Genomic DNA, 22,823 nt, shown 5'->3' on the forward strand with positions numbered 1-22,823 from the left:
TCTATCTATCTATTGCCAGACGCCTTAATCCCGTTTGGGGTGGCCATAAACAAATCGCCTCCAAGTCGCCCTGTCCCCCGCCATTCCACTGCCCTGCTCCCAACTCACGCCCCCCTCTCTCATATCCCTCTCCACTCCATCCCTCCATCTCATCCTCGGCCTCCCCCTTCCTCTTCCCCCATCCACCTCACTCACATACACTCTCTTCGTCAGTCTTTCACCCTCCATCCTCTCCACATGCCCAAACCACCTCAGTGTGTTCCTCATAACACTTCCTATCACATCCACATCCACACCACAACGCTCCTTTATATCCTCATTCGTCAGCTTGTCTCCACGTGACTCCACAGGCTCCTCTTAAATAACTCATTTCCACTGCTCTCACTCTTGACTTGTGTCCTTCCAACAACGTCCAAGCTTCACTTCCGTACGTTAGAGTTGGTATCACAATACTGTCATGTAGTAACTTTTTCACTTCCATGCTCACTTCCCTGTTTCTTATCACTGCTTTCAAAGAACCAGCAACCTTTCTTCCCTGCTGTACCCTTTCAAGCACTTCACCCTCCAAACCTCCATCCTTACTCATCACACTACCCAAGTACTTAAACGTACTCACATTTTCCAATTCCTCACCATCCAACCTCGCTGTACATTCACTGACTTCACCTCTCTCAAAGACCATCACTTTACTCTTTCCTACATTCACCTTTAGATTCCGTTTCTTACACACTCTCCCAAACTCATCCACCAAGCCTTGCAGCTCTCTTCACTCAACAACACAGTATCATCTGCAAACAACAGTACAGGGAGTTTCCAAACACTATCCTCTCTCACCAGGGCCACTCCAACATCCACTACCCTGCCTTGTACCTCTTTTATTAACCCATCTATGTACAGATTGAACAACCATGGAGACATGACACATCCCTGTTTCAACCCAACTTTCAAAGAGAAAAATTCACTCAGTTCACCATCCACACGCACTGCAGCCTTCGCACCATCGTACATACTCTTCACAGCATTCAACAACTTCCCATCTACTCCATATATTCTTAACACTTTCCACAATCCTTGTCTATCCACCCTGTCATATGCTTTCTCCAAATCCATGAAAGCTGCATACAACTTCTTTCCCTTCTCTAGAAACTTTTCCACTAAAGATCTAAGAATGAATATCTGATCTACACAACCTCTTCCCTTCCTAAAGCCCCCCTGTTCTTCTCCAACTAATTTCTGTTCTTTCTCTAACTCTGTCAACAAGTGTCCTACCATACACTTTTCCTATTATACTAAGATAAAGCCCCTATGATTACCACACACTTCTTTTTCCCCTTTTCCCTTGTACAAGGGAATAATTATACCTGACTTCCAATCCTCCGGGACTCTACCTTCCTCCCAGGCCAATCTGCACATCTTCCACATCCATTCTACTACTATCTCTCCCCCATGCTTCAGCATTTCACCACACATCCCATCAATTCCTGAGGCTTTCCCCGATTTAACTTTCTTCATTGCTTCCACAACTTCTATTCTACTGATTTCTTCCTGTCTTCTCACCTCCCTCCTTCTCCCAGCCATTCCCCAGCCACTTATACTCGCATTACTTCTATCCTCTACGTTCAAGAATTCCTTAAAGTGTTCTCTCCATCTGCTCACTTTTTCTCCCTTCTCCACTAGTAATCTGCCAGTTTTATCTTTCACTCCCCTGCTAACCTCACTTCCACCCTGTCTTACTCTTTTCACCTCTTTCCAGAACATTTTCTTACAGTCCCTCCACTTTACACTCAAATTCCTTCCAAATTCCTCATCCACTCTCTACTTACTCTCTCTTACTAATCTTTTCACCTCTCTCTTTCTTTCTACATATAACTCTCTCTTCCGCCTCTCAACTTCTTCCACGCCCCTATTTCTCATCCATTCATTGTATGCTTTCTTCTTTTGTGCCACAGCCTGTTTCACCTCTTCAGTCCACCACGCTGTTCATTGCACCCCCCTCCGTCTTCTCTTCCTTCCACACACCACATCACATGCTGCACATATTTCTTCTGTAAATATCTTACACACACCTTCCACGTCTCCCATCTGCTCCAATTCATATTTGCCCAATCGTTCCTCCACTTCTCTCTTATACTCTGCCTTTTTCTCATCCTCTTGTAACCTTTCCACTCTCCTTGCAACTACTCCTTCCTCTCGTCTTTCCCTTCTTCTATTCCTCCATCTTACTTGAATTCTAATTCTGGCCACCACCAAGTGGTGGTCAGAAAGTCCACTCCCCCAACCTCCATAAGCTCTTGCATCCATTACACATCTTCGCATCCTTTCATCCACACACACATAATCAATCATTGCCTTCCTTTCATTCAGTTCACCACCCACCCTTCTCATCACTCGCCATGTATACCTGTGGATCATTTTATGCCTGAAGAGGGTATTGGCTATCACCAACCCCCTCCCAGCACAAATGTCCACTAACGCATATATATATATATATATATATATATATATATATATATATATATATATATATATATATATATATATATATATATATATGTGTGTGTGTGTGTGTGTGTGTGTGTGTGTGTGTGTCAAATGGCCACTCTTTACGGGATTATGGTGTCTGGCAATAGATAGATAGATACACAGTATATAGTATGTTTCAAGTAGTGGTAGGTGGTGACGTCCATCATCCACTCACTTGATGTAGTGCTGCCTACTTCTTCCTTAGCCTTTATCATTTTTTTTCTGTGCCTGCCCTCCTTCCTTCCTATTTCTCCCATCTTTCCTGTCACTTCTTATTGCTTTTCTTTCCTTTACAGGTGGCTTTACATTGAGTGACAAGCCAAATGGTTTCCTGTAAACCAAGAAACCATTTACAACGCTGGGTGGTAACCATATAACCAAACCATACGTGCTCCCTACGTGTCAACAAGTGGGTTGGTGGAGGGTTAGTGCCCCTCCCCGTATAATAAATAACTCAAAGTAAATGGCCACCCCTTATGGGATTGTGGCGTCTGGCAATAGATAGATAGATATATAGATATTTCAAGTATTGCATAAAATTTTTGAATCGGGAACGATCTGTAACTTGTTTCAGCAGACTGTTCTAATAACACCACACTTGTTTTTCCAAGTGACTTTGGTCCTTTGCTTAGCTCTATATGAGACACGAAATATGATTTTTCATATTATTATTCACCTAGATTTTGATCTGAATGGAATTTTTTTTTCTTTTTTTTTTTCTTTTTTTTTTGAGGGGGGGGGGGGGAACAGAGGGAGGCCCCATGCCGTCGTTTGTACCGTTTGCACCTAAAACCGGCCCTGGTGGAATGCATTGTTTGCCCACAATTGCACAGCACGTATTATGGCGATGTACGGACTGTCTTCTTGCCATCAAACTGAGACTGGAGAAGTATTTATGGTTCATTTCTTTTACTGTCGTCTTGTTTGCCTCAGCTGCAGGACACTTGCTGCTGGCGGTGCGAGGACTGCCACACAAACCAGTACCTTAACAGCACCTCGCACTTGTGCGAAAACTGCCCCTCCACCTGCATGATGGCCGCCCCTGATCACAGCAGCTGCGTGTTCAAGGAGGAGAAGTTCATCGACTACCGCAACCCCTGGGCCATCACCTCTCTCGCCTTTGCCAGTCTCGGTGAGTTGAGATGACAAACTCACGGTCAAAGAAATACATGTAACCAATACAGTATAGCCTACTGTAGGCTCACAAGCACACACCCTTTTCACCTACTACACATAAGAACATTTTTGCACGGAGGCACTGGCACACGGACACAAAAACACGTGGGGGACACAAGCGCACACAAGCCCAGGCATATTAGCACACCAGTACACCGCTGCACTGGCACATCGCAGATAACTTGGTACAAAATCACTTGGACACTAGGACCTATACACTCGACAGATGGTTTGTATTTGGTCCACGTTCTTCGATTTTTATGTAAATTTCGTCACTGGTACAGTTTTTAAGCTGATTCTAAATTTGATCGTATTTTTGGGGAGATTATTTTATCAAAGGTTTTGTTAGGTTAGGCTGGTTAATAATAATAATAATTAGATTAGTTAATAATAATAACAAATAATATTCAAGTACAATATGTATTTCTCCTTAAAAGAACTGTATTAGTGGCGAAATGTACATAAAAATGGGAGAACGTGCACCAAAACAAAAGATGCAAGATACGAAAATACAAACATATTCAAGAAGCTTTTGCAGTGCATTTCTGAGTTTAAGCGTTAAACAAACAAGCATTCAAATTTTGTTATTGTAAAATAAATTTTATACTTAAATATTATTTGTAATTATTATTCACAAACCTAATTAAAAATATTAACTAACCCAACCTAAACATAACTTTTTAAGAAGTACTTTCTCCCAAAAAGTACATTAAAACTTGGACTCAGCTTAAAAATTGTATTAGTGATGAAATTCACATAAAAATCGGAGAACGTGCACCAAACACAAAGAATACTTCTCGCTGGTTAAGGAAGCTCCCTAACACCTTTTCCTAAGTTAATTATTCTGCTTATTACACCTCACTCTTCTCGTCTGTGTTGTACAAATCCTTCAAACATGGTCAAAATTTTCATTAAAAAAAAACAAAATGTACAGAGGGAAATTAACCACCCTTATCCAAAAATAAATCGCAAAGGATGAGATGCTAGGAAGCTTCCTTACTCGACGAATATACGGGCTTAGGATACAGCAGGCTGACACACATGTTTACCCAAATGCACAAGTACTGTACGTGGGTACATACGGCATGCAGACACACTAGTACACAAGCACACATACCTAGCCTACTTAGGATGCAGTACTCGTACATACGGCATGCAAGGTTAAGAGTATGGGTTCATAACACGAGTAATACAATATAAAAAATAAATACAGGCATAATGTACATAAGGTGCAAATACACAGAAGTTAATCCATCATTGGTCACACATTGTCACAAAGGTACAATTATTGTAACAAATACTGTACGTTTTATATCTTATGAACTACAAAATACAGCTCTATTAAACTTCATACTGCACAGGATATTTCAGAGGTGCTCCACTCATATCAACTAACCACACACCTGAAGGACACATTCAATTCTCATGACCACAGACTGTTCTCTTGGACACCTCGAGTTACAACTACCGACACAAATCTAGCAAATTCTGGTTGCAATATCAGTGACCAGGCCTCTTGTCCTCCAGGCATCTTCAGCACAGTGCTGGTGGGCATCATCTTTTGGGTTAACCTGGACACACCTGTCATCAAGGCGTCCTCACGAGAACTGTCCTACATCCTGCTGGCTGGCGTGACACTCTCCTTCACCATGAGTTTCGTCATCGTGGCCCCGCCCACACTTGTCACCTGTGGCCTCACGCGCTTCTTCCTCGGCTTCAGCTACACCCTCTGCTATGCAGCCATACTGACCAAGACCAACCGCATCTCCAGGATCTTTAACCGCAGCCCAGACTGCAAGTCACACAAGGTGGGTCGATATACTGCCAAGATGTAATGATGAACACTTTTTACCTGATACTGATGATATTGAGAAATACCGAGTAGCCTCACTACGTATTGACACGCTGGAATGAGACGTTATTGTCTTCGTCCATTGTTGTTGTGGTCTCAGGGTCTTCTGGAAAGTTAGCCTTTTACACTCCACCATCTTCCTTTAGGAGGATGGAGAGGGAGCTGAGATGTTTGTAACTGCATAGTATACTATATATGCTAACTGGAGAACATGTGTGAATTTTTTTTTTTTTTTTCATTTTAGCGTTCTGCTAGTGTATTTATAATATTGTACTGTATCTCCATCCACTGTAAATAAGTTATAGAAATGTATTAATTATCATGATCGGTGAATAGGTTTGTCGTGCCGAGCATAATGAGTTGTTTCCAAGGCGTCCTGTCTCTAGCTGTCAAGTGCTCAACTGCACTGCCTCACGGCCTCATTATGTCCTTGTTTACCTCCCCATAGTCATTATGTACAGTACATCTTGTCAGCTGCCTCATGGACCAGTCTATTGTGTCGCAGCCTCAGGGTCACATTCCAAACTTCAGGCCATTTATCGGCTTTAGTTCTGTTCAGACCCAGCTGCGTGCGGTATGTGTGACTGAACATAGATCTCTTCCTTTAGAAGGTACTTATCTGAATAAGATGTATTCTTTGTTTAGCAAGATGCCCTATCCTGCTGTCATAGCAAGAACAAAAGCATAACGGTGACAGTATACCATAAACAAACATTAAAGAAATACATCAGATTGAATAATTTGAAGGCATATGAGGTGGTTTTACGGTAATATGGCTTTGGGCAAGAGGTTAATTGGTCGAAAACAAAAAAAAGTAGTCCTGTGGTTCTTTGATGTCCGAGAAACCGCTTTCACTTCATGAGGATGATTGATTAATGAAATTTGAAGTAAGCGTATAATGTTCCCGTAATATATCTGTGTGTTGGGTGTGTTAACAGTAAGGTGAAAATGATCTTCATGCAGTTCAGGTATTGTACATGAGGGATTGGGTGGGAGCTGGCTCAGTCGCTGCTGCTCCTGCCTCACGTTGCACTTAACATTTTCCCGATCATTTATTCCTTCATATTTTGCTGTTTTTCTTTTTTCCAGTAGTATGTCAGTCCTTAGTTTTTCTTTAGAGTACGGGTACCAAAATTTATCCTCGATGAGTGTAACAGTGTACGAGTGTATTAGGTGCAGTGTGAGTGGACACAATCGACAGTTGTGTGTGTGTGTGTGTGTGTGTGTGTGTGTGTGTGTGTGTGTGTGTGTGTGTGTGTGTGTGTGAGAGAGAGAGAGAGAGAGTCCTGTGACAGACTGAGATATTGAAAACCTGTTTGTGAGAATTTAGATTATGATTCTGCTGACGATGTCTTTCAACTTGTTAATATGAAACCATTATCTCTCCGCTGGTCAGACGAAGTACACGTCCCCGCAGTCTCAGGTGGTGATAGTGGCTGTGCTGGTGAGTGTGGAGGTGGTGGTGACGGTGTGCTGGCTGGCGGTGCGTCCCCCTGCCACCAAGCACCTCTGCAGCATACACGAGCGCGAGCGTATCCTCATCTGTGACGGACTCGATAACTACTCCTATATTGTCGGCCTCATATACCCGCTGCTCCTGGTGGCGCTGTGCACACTGTACGCCATCAAGACTAGGAAGGTTAGTCCCCTCCCTCACACACACATACACACACACACACAGAGGGATTCACTCTGGGCGGACGTGCGACACCGGCGCTCCGTACCAAATCATCACGGCCAGTGGCATTACCTAAAGTAGTATCTTTGTATGAGTCAAGCTCAGTACCAGGTTAGACTAAATGATTGTTCATTATTAAAAGGAAAAAAAAAAAAAAGTTTAAACAAGACTTGTTCAAACAGGAAATAGAACCAAGACGAAAGAATACGCTGAGTCATCTCTGAGGTTTGTTTAGACTACAACAACACGGAGATTGTAAGTACATGCTCTGCACTTTAAGTATTGCAAAATGGATACATACTTTAGTAAAGCAAATTTGGAAAAGAAAAGGGATAATGGTAAAAAGCAAAATGATGATTTCTACCAAGAACTGGTTGAAGTAGAGACTCACAATAGACTGGTCGAACGTGTACACAAACTAGAATTGGCTTTCAAAAATGAAATTGATGAAATAAAGAAGCAGATGCACTTGCAAAAGGAAGAAATAGAAAAACTAGGAAGGGAGGCCAATAAGAAAGACACAACCATCAGTGAACTAACAGTGGAATTGAGTACGCTTAGGAAGAAAATGAGTGAAATGGCAAGTACAGTAGTCAATCACGAGAGTGTTATGGAAGAGTTGAAAAATGACACAGAGACAATTAGGCAAGTTAGCAGTCTTATTGACCAGAGCAGTGATATTGAGAAGATAACACAAGTGAATGAAGCTGTGCAAAGCTACAAAAATGATGAAGAAACCACGTATGCTGAAATGGTGAAAGTAAAGAAAGACTTAAAAACAAGGGTGGAGGAAAAAAGCATTAAAAAGGAGGTGAAAAGAATAATCCAAAACAATCCAAAGTTAGTCAGAGATTCAGTAGAGATAAACAAATCAATAGTAATCACTGGTATAGAAGAGGAAGAAGTTAAAAACAAGATCACAAGAGACAAAAAGGAGATGACAAATGTAATGAACTTACTGAAAGAAGTATCAGAGGAAATCTGTAGTAAAGACATAGAGGAACACAAAAGGTTAGGGAAATACGAGAAAAGCAAGACAAGACCTCTAACGGCGACTTTCCAGAGTGTAAACACTGTGGAAGAGATACTAAAAAATGCAAAGAATCTTATGGAAAAAGAGGAGTTCAAAAATGTATGGATAAAAAGATGCCTAACACAAGAGGAACTGGAATTACTGAAAGAGAAAAGGGAGGAAGCAAAAACAAAAAATGAGGGAAGATCAGAAGAGGAGAAGAAGAAATTTTTTTACAAAGTAATAGGATTGCAGGTACGAAAGTGGTACACAAACAGGATGGAAGAAAAAGGAGGAAGGTAGTAGAACCATGTCATAACAAGTATATAAACAAGATGATAAAGTTGATGTACTCAAATGTGGATGGAATGGTATCTAAATTACTAGAGATGAATGATTATGTCAGAGAAAATGAACCACAAATAATATGCCTAACTGAAACAAAATTAACACCAAGGATATCCAATGACATACTAAACTTAGAGGAATACAATATATGGAGAAGAGACAGAAATTTAAAAAAAGAAGGAGGAATTATAATATTAACTAAGAAAAATCTAAAAGTCAAGGAAATAAAACTAGATATACCATCACAAGTAGAACTGATTGCAGTAGAGATCGACACATCTGAAGGTAAAGTAATTGTAGCCAATTTGTACATGCCACCCAAATTAAACACATGGGAAAGAGACGAATATGAGGACCTGGCAGAGAGTACAATTCAGAGTATAAGATCATTGCTACATAAAATGGAAGAGAAATCGGAAAGAATTATACTAACTGGGGACTTCAATACAAATATAAATTGGAATACTCTGGATATAAATAGCCAAGAAAGCTGTTGGGACCAAAAGCTCCTGGATCTCGTACAAGAGTTTTTCTTAACGCAACATGTGAGGGAAACCACCAGAAAAAGAGGACTTGATGTACCTTCAGTGCTAGATCTAATATTTACTAGGCAAGAAAATGATATTGACAGTTTAATATATCACCCTCCACTCGGCAAAAGCGATCATGCAGTACTAAATTATAACTTCAGGATAGCATATGACATAGTAAACAGCAATGACAGTTACAAAAAGAGCCTAAACTATAAAAAGGGAAATTATCAAGACCTAAAGAAGTATTTCTTAGAAGTTGATTGGGAAAATGAGCTTAGAGGACAAGATTTAAATGCTGTATATAAAAAAATTGTGAATTTTATGAAATAGGAGTCCAGAAGTACATCCCATAGCACAAAGAAGCAGATAAGAAAATACAGAAATGGTTCAATACAGAATGTAAAAAATCAAAAGAAAGAAGAGATTTGTTGTGGAATAGATACAGAATCCACAATAGTGAAAGGGCGTATAATAATTACAAACAGCAAGAAACGACTATACAAGAATAAGGAGGGAAGCCCAAAAACAGTTTGAGGAGGATATAATAAATAAAAGTAGTGATACCAAAGCTGTTTTACAGCTATATCAGAAGCAAAACCAAAGTAAAAGATATAATACAATCCATTATGGACGAGGGAATCACTTATACACAAGAGAAAGATATTTGTGAAGCACTAAATAAGAATTTCCAATTAGTTTTTACTGAAGAAAAAAATTTTGAGAGGGACTATGTGGAACACGCATGTCCACACACACTACCAGATATACAAATAGCAGAAAAAGTAATACAGGAGGAGTTAAGTAGATTAGACAGAGGAAAAGCAAGTGGTCCTGATGAAATTTCATGTTGGGTATTACGAGAATGTGCAAAGGAGTTAAGTAAACCGTTATTTTTAATTTTCAAGAAATCCCTGAGTCAAGGTAAACTACCTGATATTTGGAAAAAAGCAAATATTGTCCCCTTATTCAAGAAAGGAAATAGACAAAATCCACTCAACTACCGACCAGTATCACTGACCAGTGTTGTAAGCAAGGTATTAGAAAAAGTTATAAGAAAAGCTTGGGTAAATCATCTAGAAGAACACAGTATGATAACAGAAAGACAGTTTGGTTTCAGAAAAGGAAAATCATGTGTTACTAATCTGTTGAGCTACTATGACAGAGTAACAAACACAATACAGGAAAGGGAAGGATGGGTGGACAGTATCTATTTAGATTTCAAGAAAGCTTTTGATACAGTACCACACCAAAGCCTTTTATGGAAACTGTACCATCAAGGAGGAATTCGAGGCAAACTGTTTTGTTGGATGCAAGACTTTCTCATAAAAAGAGAAATGAGGACAGTACTAAGAGGAAACTACTCATCATGGAAAGAAGTGACTAGTGGAGTACCACAGGGTTCAGTGCTGGCACCAATCATGTTTTTAGTGTATATAAATGATATAAACAGTATATAACACTGGAAATGAGAGCTATCTGAATATGTTTGCAGATGATGCAAAAATACAAAGGAGAATTACTAACACAGACTCTTGTAAAGAGCTACAAGAAGAATTAAATAAACTTCATGAATGGAGTAGTACATGGCAAATGGAATTCAATGTGGACAAGTGTCATGTAATCAAGTTTGGTAAAAGTCGAAAAAGACCTGATTGGGATTATAAGTTAGGAAATAAAACCCTATACACATCAGAAATAGAGAAAGACCTAGGTGTGATTATCAATAACAGACTATCTCTGGCTGACCACATCAGCGAGAAGGTACGGAACGTGTATACACTGCTTGCAAATATGAGAATAGCATTCACATACATAAATGAAGACATGCTAAGAAGGATAATAACATCATTCATCAGACCAACCCTGGAATATGCATCAGGAGTCTGGAGTCCTCATCTCAAAAAGCATATAGACAAGATTGAAAAAGTTCAAAGGGCCGTTACAAGATGGATACCAAGCTTAAGGGACCTAAGCTACGAAGAAAGACTAAAACTGAATCTACCAACTTTACAGGAGAGAAGGAAAAGAGGTGACATGATAATGCTATATAAGTGCATATCAGGAAAGGAGAAAATAGACATAAATGATTACGTAACATATGGAGAAGCATCAGGAAGAGGACACTGCAAAAAACTGCACAAGAAGAGAGGTGATAAAGACGTAAGGAAATTCAGTTTCCCAAACAGAGCAATTGATCAATGGAATGCACTACCGAATGAAATAGTGTGTGCCAAAACAATTCACAAATTTAAGGATATGTACGATAAATATGGTTTAAGATACGGGACAGTACGAGCTTGACTCATTCCTGTAAAGATACAATTAAGTAAGAACACACACACACACACACACACACACACACACACACACATATATATATATATATATATATATATATATATATATATATATATATATATATATATATATAATATATATATATATATATATATATATATATATATATGTATATGTATATATATACAAATGAAGACATGCTGAGAAATACAGTAAGATCATTCACCAGACCGACCCTGGAGTATGCATCAGTAGTCTGGAATCCTCATCTCAAAAAACACATGGATAAGATTGAAAAAGTTCAAAGGGCCGCTACAAGATGGGTACAAAGCTTAGGGGGATCCAAGCTACAAAGAAAGACTAGAAAAACTGAATCTGCCAACACTACAGGAAAGAGGGAAAAGGGGAGACATGATTATGCTATATAAATGCACCTCAGAGAGAGAGAAAAATAGACATAAATGAATATATAACCTATGGGGAAGCATCAGCAAGAGGACGCTGCTAAAAACCACATGAAAAGAGAGGTGATAAAGACGTAAGAAAATTCAGTTTACCAAATAGGGCAATTGATCAGTGGAATGTACTACCGAATGAAATGGTGTGTGCCAAAACTATTCATAAATTTAAGGATATGTATGATAAATACGGTTTAATACACGGGACAGTAAGAGCGTGACTCATTCCTGTAAAGATACAATTAGGTAAGAACAGTAAGGTGAGCACACACACACACACACAGGGAGTCATCAGATGCAGACGTCGGACATCGGCGCTCCGTACCAAAACAACACGGCCAGTGGCAATTACCTAAATTAGTATCTTTGAATGAGTCAAGCTCTGTACCTGGTTAGACTAAATGATTTTTCATTATTAAAAGGTAAAGAAATAATAAGTTTAAATAAGACTGATTCAAACAACAAAGAACCACGATGCGTTGAGTCAGCTGGGTTTGTTTATACTACAGCAACACGGGGAAAGCGTGCATACTCTGTAAGTACATACTCTGTTCATTTAGTATTACAAAATGGATACATACTTCAGTAAAACAAATTTGGAAAAGAAAAGGGATAAAAGTAAAAAGCAAAATGATGATTTCTACCAAGAACTGGTTGAAGTAGAGACTCACAATAGACTGGTTGAACGTGTACACAAACTAGAAATGGCTTTCAAAAATGAAATTGATGAAATAAAGAAGCAAATGCACTTGCAAAAGGAAGAGATAGAAAAACTAGGAAGGGAGGCTAATAAGAAAGACACAACCATCAGTGAACTAACAGTGGAACTGAGTACGCTTAGGAAGAAAATGAGTGAAATGGGAAGTACAGTAGTCAATCACGAGAGTGTTATGGAAGAGTTAAAAAATGACACAGAGACAATTAGACAAGCAAGCAGAATTATGGACCAGAGCAGTGATATTGAGGAGAAGATAACACAGGTGAATGAAGCTGTGCAAAGCTACAAAAATGATGTAGAAACCACGTATGCTGAAATGGTGAAAGTAAAGAAAGACTTAGAAACAAGGGTGGAGGAAAAAAGCATTAAAAAGGAAGTGAAAAGAATAATCCAAAACAATCCAAAGTTAGAGATTCAGTAGAAATAAATCAATAGTAATCACTGGTATAGAAGAGGAAGAAATTAAAAACAAGATCACTAGAGACAAAAAGGAGATGGCAAATGTAATGAGCTTACTGAAAGAAGTATCAGAGGAAATCTGTAGTAAAGACATAGAGGAACACAAAAGGTTAGGGAAATACGAGAAAAGCAAGACAAGACCGCTGAAGGTGACTTTCCAGAGTGTGAACACTGTGGAAGAGATACTAAAAAATGCAAAGAATCTTATGGAAAAAGAGGAGTTCAAAAATGTATGGATAAAAAGATGCCTAACACAAGAGGAACTGGAATTACTGAAAGCGAAAAGGGAGGAAGCAAAAACAAAAAATGAGGGAAGATCAGAAGAGGACAAGAAAATTTTTTTTTACAAAGTAATAGGATTGCAGGTACGAAAGTGGTACACAAACAGGATGGAAGAAAAAGGAGGAAGGTAGTAGAACCATGTCATGACAAGTATATAAACAAGATGATAAAGTTGATGTACTCAAATGTGGATGGAATGGTATCTAAATTACTAGAGATGAATGATTATGTCAGAGAAAATGAACCACAAATAATATGCCTAACTGAGACAAAATTAACACCAAGGATATCCAATGACATACTAAACTTAGAGGAATACAATATATGGAGAAGAGACAGAAATTTAAAAAAAGGAGGAGGAATTACCGTATAATATTAACTAAGAAAAATCTAAAAGTCAAGGAAATAAACCTAGATATACCATCACAAGTAGAACTGATTGCAGTAGAGATCGACACAATTTGTATATGCCACCCAGATCAAACACATGGGAAAGAGACGAATATGAGGACCTGGCAGAGAGTACAATTCAGAGTATAAGATCCTTGCTACATAAAATGGAAGAGAAATCGGAAAGAATTATACTAACTGGGGACTTCAATACAATTATAAATTGGAATACTCTAGATATAAATAGCCAAGAAAGCTGTTGGGACCAAAAGCTCCTGGATCTCGTACAAGAGTTTTTCTTAACGCAACATGTGAGGGAAACCACTAGAAAAAGAGGACTTGATGTACCTTCAGTGCTAGATCTAATATTTACTAGGCAAGAAAATGACATTGACAGTTTAATATATCACCCTCCACTCGGCAAAAGCGATTATGCAGTACTAAATTATAACTTCAGGATAGCATATGACATAGTAAACAGCAACGACAGTTACAAAAAGAGCCTAAACTATAAAAAGGGAAATTATCAAGACCTAAAGAAGTATTTCTTAGAAGTTGATTGGGAAAATGAGCTTAGAGGACAAGATTTAAATGCTGTATATAAAAAAATTGTGAATTTTATGAAATAGGAGTCCAGAAGTACATCCCATAGCACAAAGAAGCAGATAAGAAAATACAGAAATGGTTCAATACAGAATGTAAAAAATCAAAAGAAAGAAGAGATTTGTTATGGAATAGATACAGAAGACACAATAGTGAAAGGGCGTATAATAATTACAAACAGGCAAGAAACGACTATACAAGAATAAGGAGGGAAGCCCAAAAACAGTTTGAGGAGGATATAATAAATAAAAGTAGTGATCAACCAAAGCTGTTTTACAGCTATATCAGAAGCAAAACCAAAGTAAAAGATATAATACAATCCATTACGGACGAGGGAATCACTTATACACAAGAGAAAGATATTTGTGAAGCACTAAATAAGAATTTCCAATTAGTTTTTACTGAAGAAAAAAATTTTGAGAGGGACTATGTGGAACACGCATGTCCACACATACTACTAGATATACAAATAGCAGAAAAAGTAATACAGGAGGAGTTAAGTAGATTAGACAGAGGAAAAGCAAGTGGTCCTGATGAAATTTCATGTTGGGTGTTACGAGAATGTGCAAAGGAGTTAAGTAAACCATTATTTTTAATTTTCAAGAAATCCTTGAGTCAAGGGAAACTACCTGATATTTGGAAAAAAAGCAAATATAGTCCCCTTATTCAAGAAAGGAAATAGACAAAATCCTCTCAACTACCGACCAGTATCACTGACCAGTGTTGTAAGCAAGGTATTAGAAAAACTTAAAAGAAAAGCTTGGGTAAATCATCTAGAAGAACACAGTATGATAACAGAAAGACAGTTTGGTTTCAGAAAAGGAAAATCATGTGTTATTAATCTGTTGAGCTATGACAGAGTAACAAACACAATACAGGAAAGGGAAGGATGGCTGGACAGTATCTATTTAGATTTCAAGAAAGCTTTTGACACAGTACCACACCAAAGACTTTTATGGAAGCTGTACCATCAAATAGGAATTCGAGGCAAACTGTTTTGTTGGATGCAAGACTTTCTCATAAAAAGAGAAATGAGGACAGTACTAAGAGGAAACTACTCATCATGGAAAGAAGTGACTAGTGGAGTACCACGGGGTTCGGTGCTGGCACCAATCATGTTTTTAGTGTACATAAATGATATAAACAGTAACACTGGAAATGAGAGCTATCTGAATATGTTTGCAGATGATGCAAAAATACAAAGGAGAATTACTAGCACAGACTCTTGTAGGGAGCTACAAGAAGAATTAAATAAACTTCATGAATGGAGTAGTACATGGCAAATGGAATTCAATGTGGACAAGTGTCATGTAATCAAGTTTGGTAAAAGTGGAAAAAGACCTGATTGGGATTATAAGTTAGGAAATAAAACCCTATACACATCAGAAAGAGAGAAAGACCTAGGTGTGATTATCAATAACAGACTATCTCCGGCTGACCACATCAGCGAGAAGGTACGGAACATGTATACACTGCTTGCAAATATGAGAATAGCATTCACATACATAAATGAAGACATGCTAAGAAGGATAATAACATCATTCATTAGACCAACCCTGGAATATGCATCAATAGTCTGGAGTCCTCATCTCAAAAGGCATATAGACAAGATTGAAAAAGTTCAAAGGGCCGCTACAAGATGGATACCAAGCTTAAGGGACCTAAGCTACGAAGAAAGACTAAATAAACTGAATCTACCAACTCTACAGGAGAGAAGGAAAAGAGGTGACATGATAATGCTATATAAGTGCATATCAGGAAAGGAGAAAATAGACATAAATGATTTCTTAACATATGGAGAAGCATCAGCAAGAGGACACTGCAAAAAACTGCATAAGAAGAGAGGTGATAAAGACGTAAGGAAATTCAGTTTCCCAAACAGAGCAATTGATCAATGGAATGCACTACCGAATGAAATAGTGTGTGCCAAAACAATTCACAAATTTAAGGATATGTACGATAAATATGGTCTAAGACACGGGACAGTACGAGCTTGACTCATTCCTGTAAAGATACAATTAGGTAAGAACAATTAGGTAAGGTAAGAACACACACACACACTGTATTCTAGATGTAGTCATATGTTTGCCAGTGTTAGGTCATGATGTATTATATTTTGCTGCTGGAATAGGGCATGAATGACACACGGGCTACGCTGATCATTCAAGCTCATAAACTTTAATCCATTCCAGTTGATCTGAGTAACATGGTGCTCTTCAGGTCACTTTGCCCCAGATCTGTCTGTTCCTGCCCCACTCCAGCATTTAAATAGCAAGGTTCTTTTTGTCACGCATAATGCAGCTCGGACTTTGCCTCATGAATGGTACGTGGGAAAAGTAATTTTCTTCATTGATGAAGCAAGAACATATACTTAAAGCATACCATCGTTTTGCCTCTGGAGATCCAGAATGACAAGTAAGGCTGCGAGTTTAGAGATGGGGTTGGCCATAGGTAACTGGGGCCTTTGCAAGAACAACAGCAAAGAGAATATGAACATCATTATTGCAGAAGATATATGCTTAACAAACGTTTCGGCAGCTGACCTATGATCATGGAGAAGGGGGCAAGTAGACATTTAAAAACAGTTGCCACGGAAATAACAATAGTAGAGAAATAAAACTGCAACAGTGAGACAATGAGAGGTTAAAGGGAGTCAGAAAAAAAAAATGAGCTCATTACATGAGAAACCTATGGCTTCACCCTATTTAGGAAAGCTGTGTGTGGAAAGCCCCTCCCTTCCCCTCCACACACACATGAGGGCTGTACTCCACACAGGGGCGAACAAGGCCTCTGTGCAAAGCAACAGTTGCGCAGGGGTAAAAAAGGTGCGGAGTCTGTTAAGCAAACCCCGTCTCTTGGAAGCAGATTTAGCATGACAGGCACTATAATATTTCCATGACAGGTCCCAAGAGAAGGAAATCCCGTAGAAATGAGAAGAAAAAAAGACTAATATGTATGTTGTTGAATAATAAAAGATCCTTACGTGAAAAATGTTGGCAGGTCAAAGTCATACCGACTGAGTTTATTTTTTTTATTTATTTTTTTAAAGTACTAAAACAACAAGACTTCTTTTGCCCCGGTCTGAAATGAGTGCCTAGTCAGAAACTAGGTGTGCCAAAGCCACATCCCGTGATTGATGACGTAACTGCTGGTATGGACACTGAAAAGTGATGGACACTGAAAAGTGATGGACACTGAAAAGTGACGGACACTGGAAGGTGATGGACACTGTGTAAAGTGACGGACACTTGAAAGTGATGGACACTGTGAAAAGTGATGGACACTGTGAAAAGTGATGGACACTGTGTAAAGTGATGGACACTGTGAAAAGTGATGGACACTGTGTAAAGTGATGGACATTGTGTAAAGTGATGGACACTGTGTAAAGTGATGGACACTGTGTAAAGTGATGGACACTGTGTAAAGTGATGGACACTGTGTAAAGTGATGGACATTGTGTAAAGTGATGGACACTGTGTAAAGTGATGGACACTGTGAAAAGTGATGGACACTGTGTAAAGTGATGGACACTGTGAAAAGTGATGGACGCTGTGATAAGCTGGTGGAAATGTGAAGGGTTGAATCATCAGTGTATGAGTGTATCAGGCTCAAAAGTTCACGATGAAGAGAGGAATGGAGATGGTGACACGACAGCACCCAGAGGAGCACCACTGCTGATAGCTTAAGAAAAAGAGCAGTGATCTACAACAACAGCTATACGAACGACTAGAAAGGTAACTAGTGCTTACGTTCAGCACAGAGAGGAGAAACCATAGGAGGGCAATTTGGAAATTAAAGATTTATGCCAAACTCGATCTAAGGTCTTTGAGATGTCCAATGCAATGGCATCTATTTCACCAAAGTCCCGAAAGGAGGATAACCAAAAGTCAGAGATGAAAGTGAGAGGATTGCCAGTGGACCATCCCCTAAAAACCCACACTGTCGGACAGAAAGCAGGTTGTGAAAGGAGAGGTGATTTTAAATATTTCTGTCAAGGACAGATTCGAGGAGTTTGGAAACACAAGATACGGAGCAGTTGGGCAATAGTCAGAGGATTAGGAACGGTTACCCTTCTTCAGGACAAGCTGAATGAGAGCAAATTTTCAGCAAAAGGAAAGACAGCAGTAAGGTAGGATGTTAACACAGATGTACATTTCTTGAGAGCAACAGGAGAGACCCCATCAGGACAAGAAGCCCCGTTAGTATCGAGGCTGGTGAAGGCAGAAAGTACCCTCCTTTGACGAAAGTGTAATGCATGCATAAGAAAAAAAGAGGGGGAAGGGGGCGGAGATGGGGAGACATCACCAGGGTCGTTCAAAATGGAATTAGAGAAACAGTTTGGGCTATGACTTCTACCTCATCAATACAAGAAAAAGCCACAGAGCCATCAGAACAGAAAGGAGAAAGGAGAGAAAAAGAAGAGATGATAAAAAGGCTTTTCTCAAACTCCCGGAAGGGGCAGAAAATATAGAGTTCAGAGCTTTGAGAGCAAATGAAATTTTCAGTAATAATAACTTAACATAATTCCGGGTAGAACGTAAAGGAGACAAGATTCAGTGGTGAGCTTGTGTCCGTACCTTTTGCATGCCTCCTCCTTGTTGTAGACACCATTAGAGCATGCGTGAATTATTATTATTTTTTTTTTTTTCACAAGGTAACCGGTGTCCACCTAAGGTATGAAACGTGTTCGCGGCAGCGAAGCATAATCGAGGTGGAGAGTTTTGATGAAAATCATGTTAAGCACAGATGTTATTCACATTCACCACTTTCCCCTGTAATTTCAGCTTTTTCTTTGGTTGTGCTTTTCGTTTTGTTTGTATTTCGCAAAAATCAAAAGTGAATCACGACTTTTGATTCGCTCACAAGCTCTTAAGTCACCTGTTATGTATAAGGTTTTCATGGGTGCCTGACCAAATGAACTACTCTAAAAAATTCATAACCATTAAGTCCAGGCTATGACTATTTTAAGAGTTCTAATGGCTTTTTTGTGAATTTTGAGAAAGTAAATTTCACATGGTCGTACAATTCTTTTTTCTTAAGATATTCAAAAAGGTATATATAATTCATTTATGTGAGCTCAACATTGCAACCTGCTGGTATGGGTAGCAAACTTTGTAAGTATTCTCAGTAAGTGCTCGCTCGCTCAAACAGTTAGTTAGAGGGTACATGAAAGGATTATATGCTTCCACGCCTGAGTGACTACTACCCATAATGCGCAAAGCACACACTGATGTCTCTCAGCTAAGATAATCATCCCAGGGATATAAAGTACAGTACTACCTGAATACCTCTCAATCCACAGCTTAGAAGTGCCAGAGACGCCGCTTCTTAGGAGGGTCCACAGGATTTACTGGAGACAGAACAGGTTAAGGTGATAAGATTGTGATTGGAGACACGCACTGGAGAAAAAGGATTGACAAAATAAGCATGAGAAATTGCTATAAGAAAAGGGTCAAGAATGATGGAACTGTCTGCAAGGCAGTCAGGGATATGGGTAGGGTGCGCACAAGCTTCTGTAGGTCATTAAAGATAAAAACGATGTAGGCTTGTTCACTATGTGGATCAGTCATTAAGGAGAGCCAAAGGTGGTGGTGAACATAGGAACACCTAAGACGGAGATTTCAAAGAAAGGAGAAAAGGGAAGAATGTGATTCAATTTAGAAACTAACTATCTATTTATTGCCAGACGCCTTAATCCCGTAACGGGTGGCCACAAACAAATCGCCTCCATGTCGCCTTGTCCCCCGCCATTTCACTGCCCTGCTCCCAGCTCACACCCCTCCTCACTCATACACCTCTCCACTCCATCCATCCATCTCATCCTTGGCCTCCCCCTCCCTCTCCCCCCCTCCACCTCATTCACATACACTCTCCTCGTCAGTCTCTCACTCTCCATCCTCTCCACATGGCCAAACCACCTCAGTGTGTTTCTCCTAACGCTTCCTATCGCATCCACATCCACACCACAACGCTCCTTCACAAACTCATTTGTCAGTCTGTCTCTCCATGTAACTCCACATGCCCCTCTCAAATAACTCATTTCCACTGCTCTTACGCTTGACTTGTGTCTCTCCAACAAGGTCCAAGATTCACTTCCATACATTAGAGTTGGTATCACAGTACTGTCATGTAGTAACTTTTTTACTTCCATCTTCACTTCACTCTCCAAACTTCCATCCTTACTCATCACTCTACCCAAATATTTAAACGTACTCACATTTTCCATTTCCTTATCATCCAACCTCACTGTACATTCACTGACTTCACTTCTCTCGAAGACCATAACTTTACTCTTCCCTCAACCTCACTGTACATTCACTGACTTCACTTCTCTCGAAGACCATAACTTTACTCTTCTCTACATTCACCTTTAGATTCCGTTTCTTACACACTCTCCCAAACTCATCCACCAAGCCTTGCAGCTCCCCTTCGTCTTCACTTAACAACACAGTATCAACTGCAAACAACAGTACAAGGAGTTTCCAAACACTGCCCTCTCTCACTAGGGCTACTCCAACATCCACTGCCGTACCTTGTATCTCTTTCATAACCCCATGCATGTACAGACTGAACAACCATGGAGACATGACACATCCCTGTTCCAACCCAACCTTCAAATAGAAAAAATCACTCAGTTTACTATCCACACGCACTGCAGCCTTAGCACCCTTATACATACTCTTCACAGCATTAAACAACTCCCCATCTACTCCATATATTCTTAATACTTTCCACAATCCTTGTCTATCAGCCCTGTCATATGCTTCCATCAACTCCATGAAGGCCGCATACAACTTCTTTCCCTTCTCTAGAAACTTCTCCACTATGATCTAAGAACGAATATCTGATCTACACAACCTGTTCCCTTCCTAAAACCTCCCTGTTTTTCTCCAATTCCTCTGTTATTTCTCTAACTCTGTCAATAAGTATCCTACCATATACTTTTCCTATTACACTCAGAAGACAAATGCCCTTATGATTACCCCACACTTCTTTTTCCCCTTTCCCTTTGTACAAGGGAATAATTATACCTGACTTCAATCCTCCGGGACTCAACCTTCCTCCCAGGCCAATCTTCACTTCTTCCACATCCATTCTACTACTATCTCTCCCCCATGCTTCAGCATTTCACCACGCACACTCCATCAATTCCTGGAGCTTTCCCCATTTTGACTTTCTTCATTGCTTCCTCAACTTCCATCCTACTGATTTCCTCTCCTCTCACACCCATCTTTCTCCCAGCCATTCCCCAGCCACTTATAACTTATATGCGCATTACTTTCATTCTCTATGTTCAACAATTCCTTAAAGTGTTCTCTCCATCTGCTCGCTTTTTCTCCCTTCTCCACTAGTAGGTAGGTGGGGGCACCCACCATCCACCCACTTAGTGTAGTTGTACTGTTTTTAGGGTACCTCTACAATGAGTGGCAAGCCAAGTGACTTCCTGTAAACCAGGAAAGCGTGTACAGCGCTGGGTGGTAACCTAATAACCAACCAACACATGTTCCCTACGTGACAACAAGTGGGTTGCCGGAGGGATAGTGCCACTTCCCGGAAAACAACTAACTAAAAATACGAACAAGAAGCCTTTAGAAACAACATAGGCAAATAAATCTGTAAAGTCAGCAGAATAAGGCGATGGAATGAATGATACGAATGTGACATGTGGTCAGAGAATGGCAGGGAAGCTGAAGCTAGAGCATGAAGAATTCAGAAGAATCAAGTTCAGGCACACGAGAGCAAGCTAGGTCACTGCGTACGTCACTGCAACAGCCACATTTAACTGAGAATGAGTATAGAGAAAGTAGGTGGATACAGAGAAAGCTTTGTTATTGGTCGCCCCAAACAGCTGAGTCTCATGAGGATAGGGTGAGGTTTAGAGTAGGAGATGGCATGAGACAGAGACAAAATCAGAAGAAAGGCCACAAGCTATGCAATTATACATTTAAGAGTGTCATAAAGCAATTCAAGACATCTCATTTGTCACCGGGACTTATGAGAGAAGCTAGTTGTTGTTGTTTAGAGATATCTCCCTCCTATAGAGGGAGCCGGGCCATACATTAGCCCGGTCAGTGGGTATGGCTCTTGCCAGGGGCATCTCCTGGTGGGCAACTGCCACCCACCAGGGTCCGCTGGTGGGCCTATCCAGCTGTCTGCCAGGGCAACCCGGCAGCCCACCAGAGGGCTCGCTGGGTGTGGTGAACAATGGAGAAAAGCTGTTTGTCTGCATATTTCCTGCACCTACAATGCAGGCCGGGCCATACATTAGCCCGGTCTGTGAGGTATGGTCCGATTAAAAAATAGTAAGGGGGGAGACAGAGCCTGGGGATTGCCCAGCACACACGCCCTGTCCCTGGCTGGCTTTGTGGTGTGTGTGGAGAGAAGATGAAGGAGGGGGCACATATCGTCTTTCCCTGAGGATTCCAAGGCCGAGTGTTTAGATGTCATTTTGATAATTTCGAAATAGAAAGTGTGATGTGCATTGTTCATGTC

The 22,823-nt window shown here is 39.9% G+C and overlaps 1 protein-coding gene across 1 annotated transcript in view; it reads left to right on the forward strand.

Annotated features, from left to right (window-relative positions):
- The window catches only part of LOC145415044 (metabotropic glutamate receptor 6-like), a 172,353-nt gene that overhangs the window by 33,129 nt on the left and 116,401 nt on the right, over window positions 1–22,823 (forward strand). Inside the window, 3 exon segments of the mRNA XM_080284460.1 lie at window positions 3,457–3,655; window positions 5,227–5,507; window positions 6,948–7,190. Of these exon segments, the coding sequence (XP_080140586.1) occupies window positions 3,457–3,655; window positions 5,227–5,507; window positions 6,948–7,190 (723 nt within the window).

The sequence above is a fragment of the Coenobita brevimanus genome, chromosome 101 (assembly GCF_032717465.1).
Source record: "Coenobita brevimanus isolate Jiangsu-jjx chromosome 101, ASM3271746v2, whole genome shotgun sequence".
In the NCBI taxonomy this organism is placed as follows: Eukaryota; Metazoa; Arthropoda; class Malacostraca; order Decapoda; family Coenobitidae; genus Coenobita; species Coenobita brevimanus.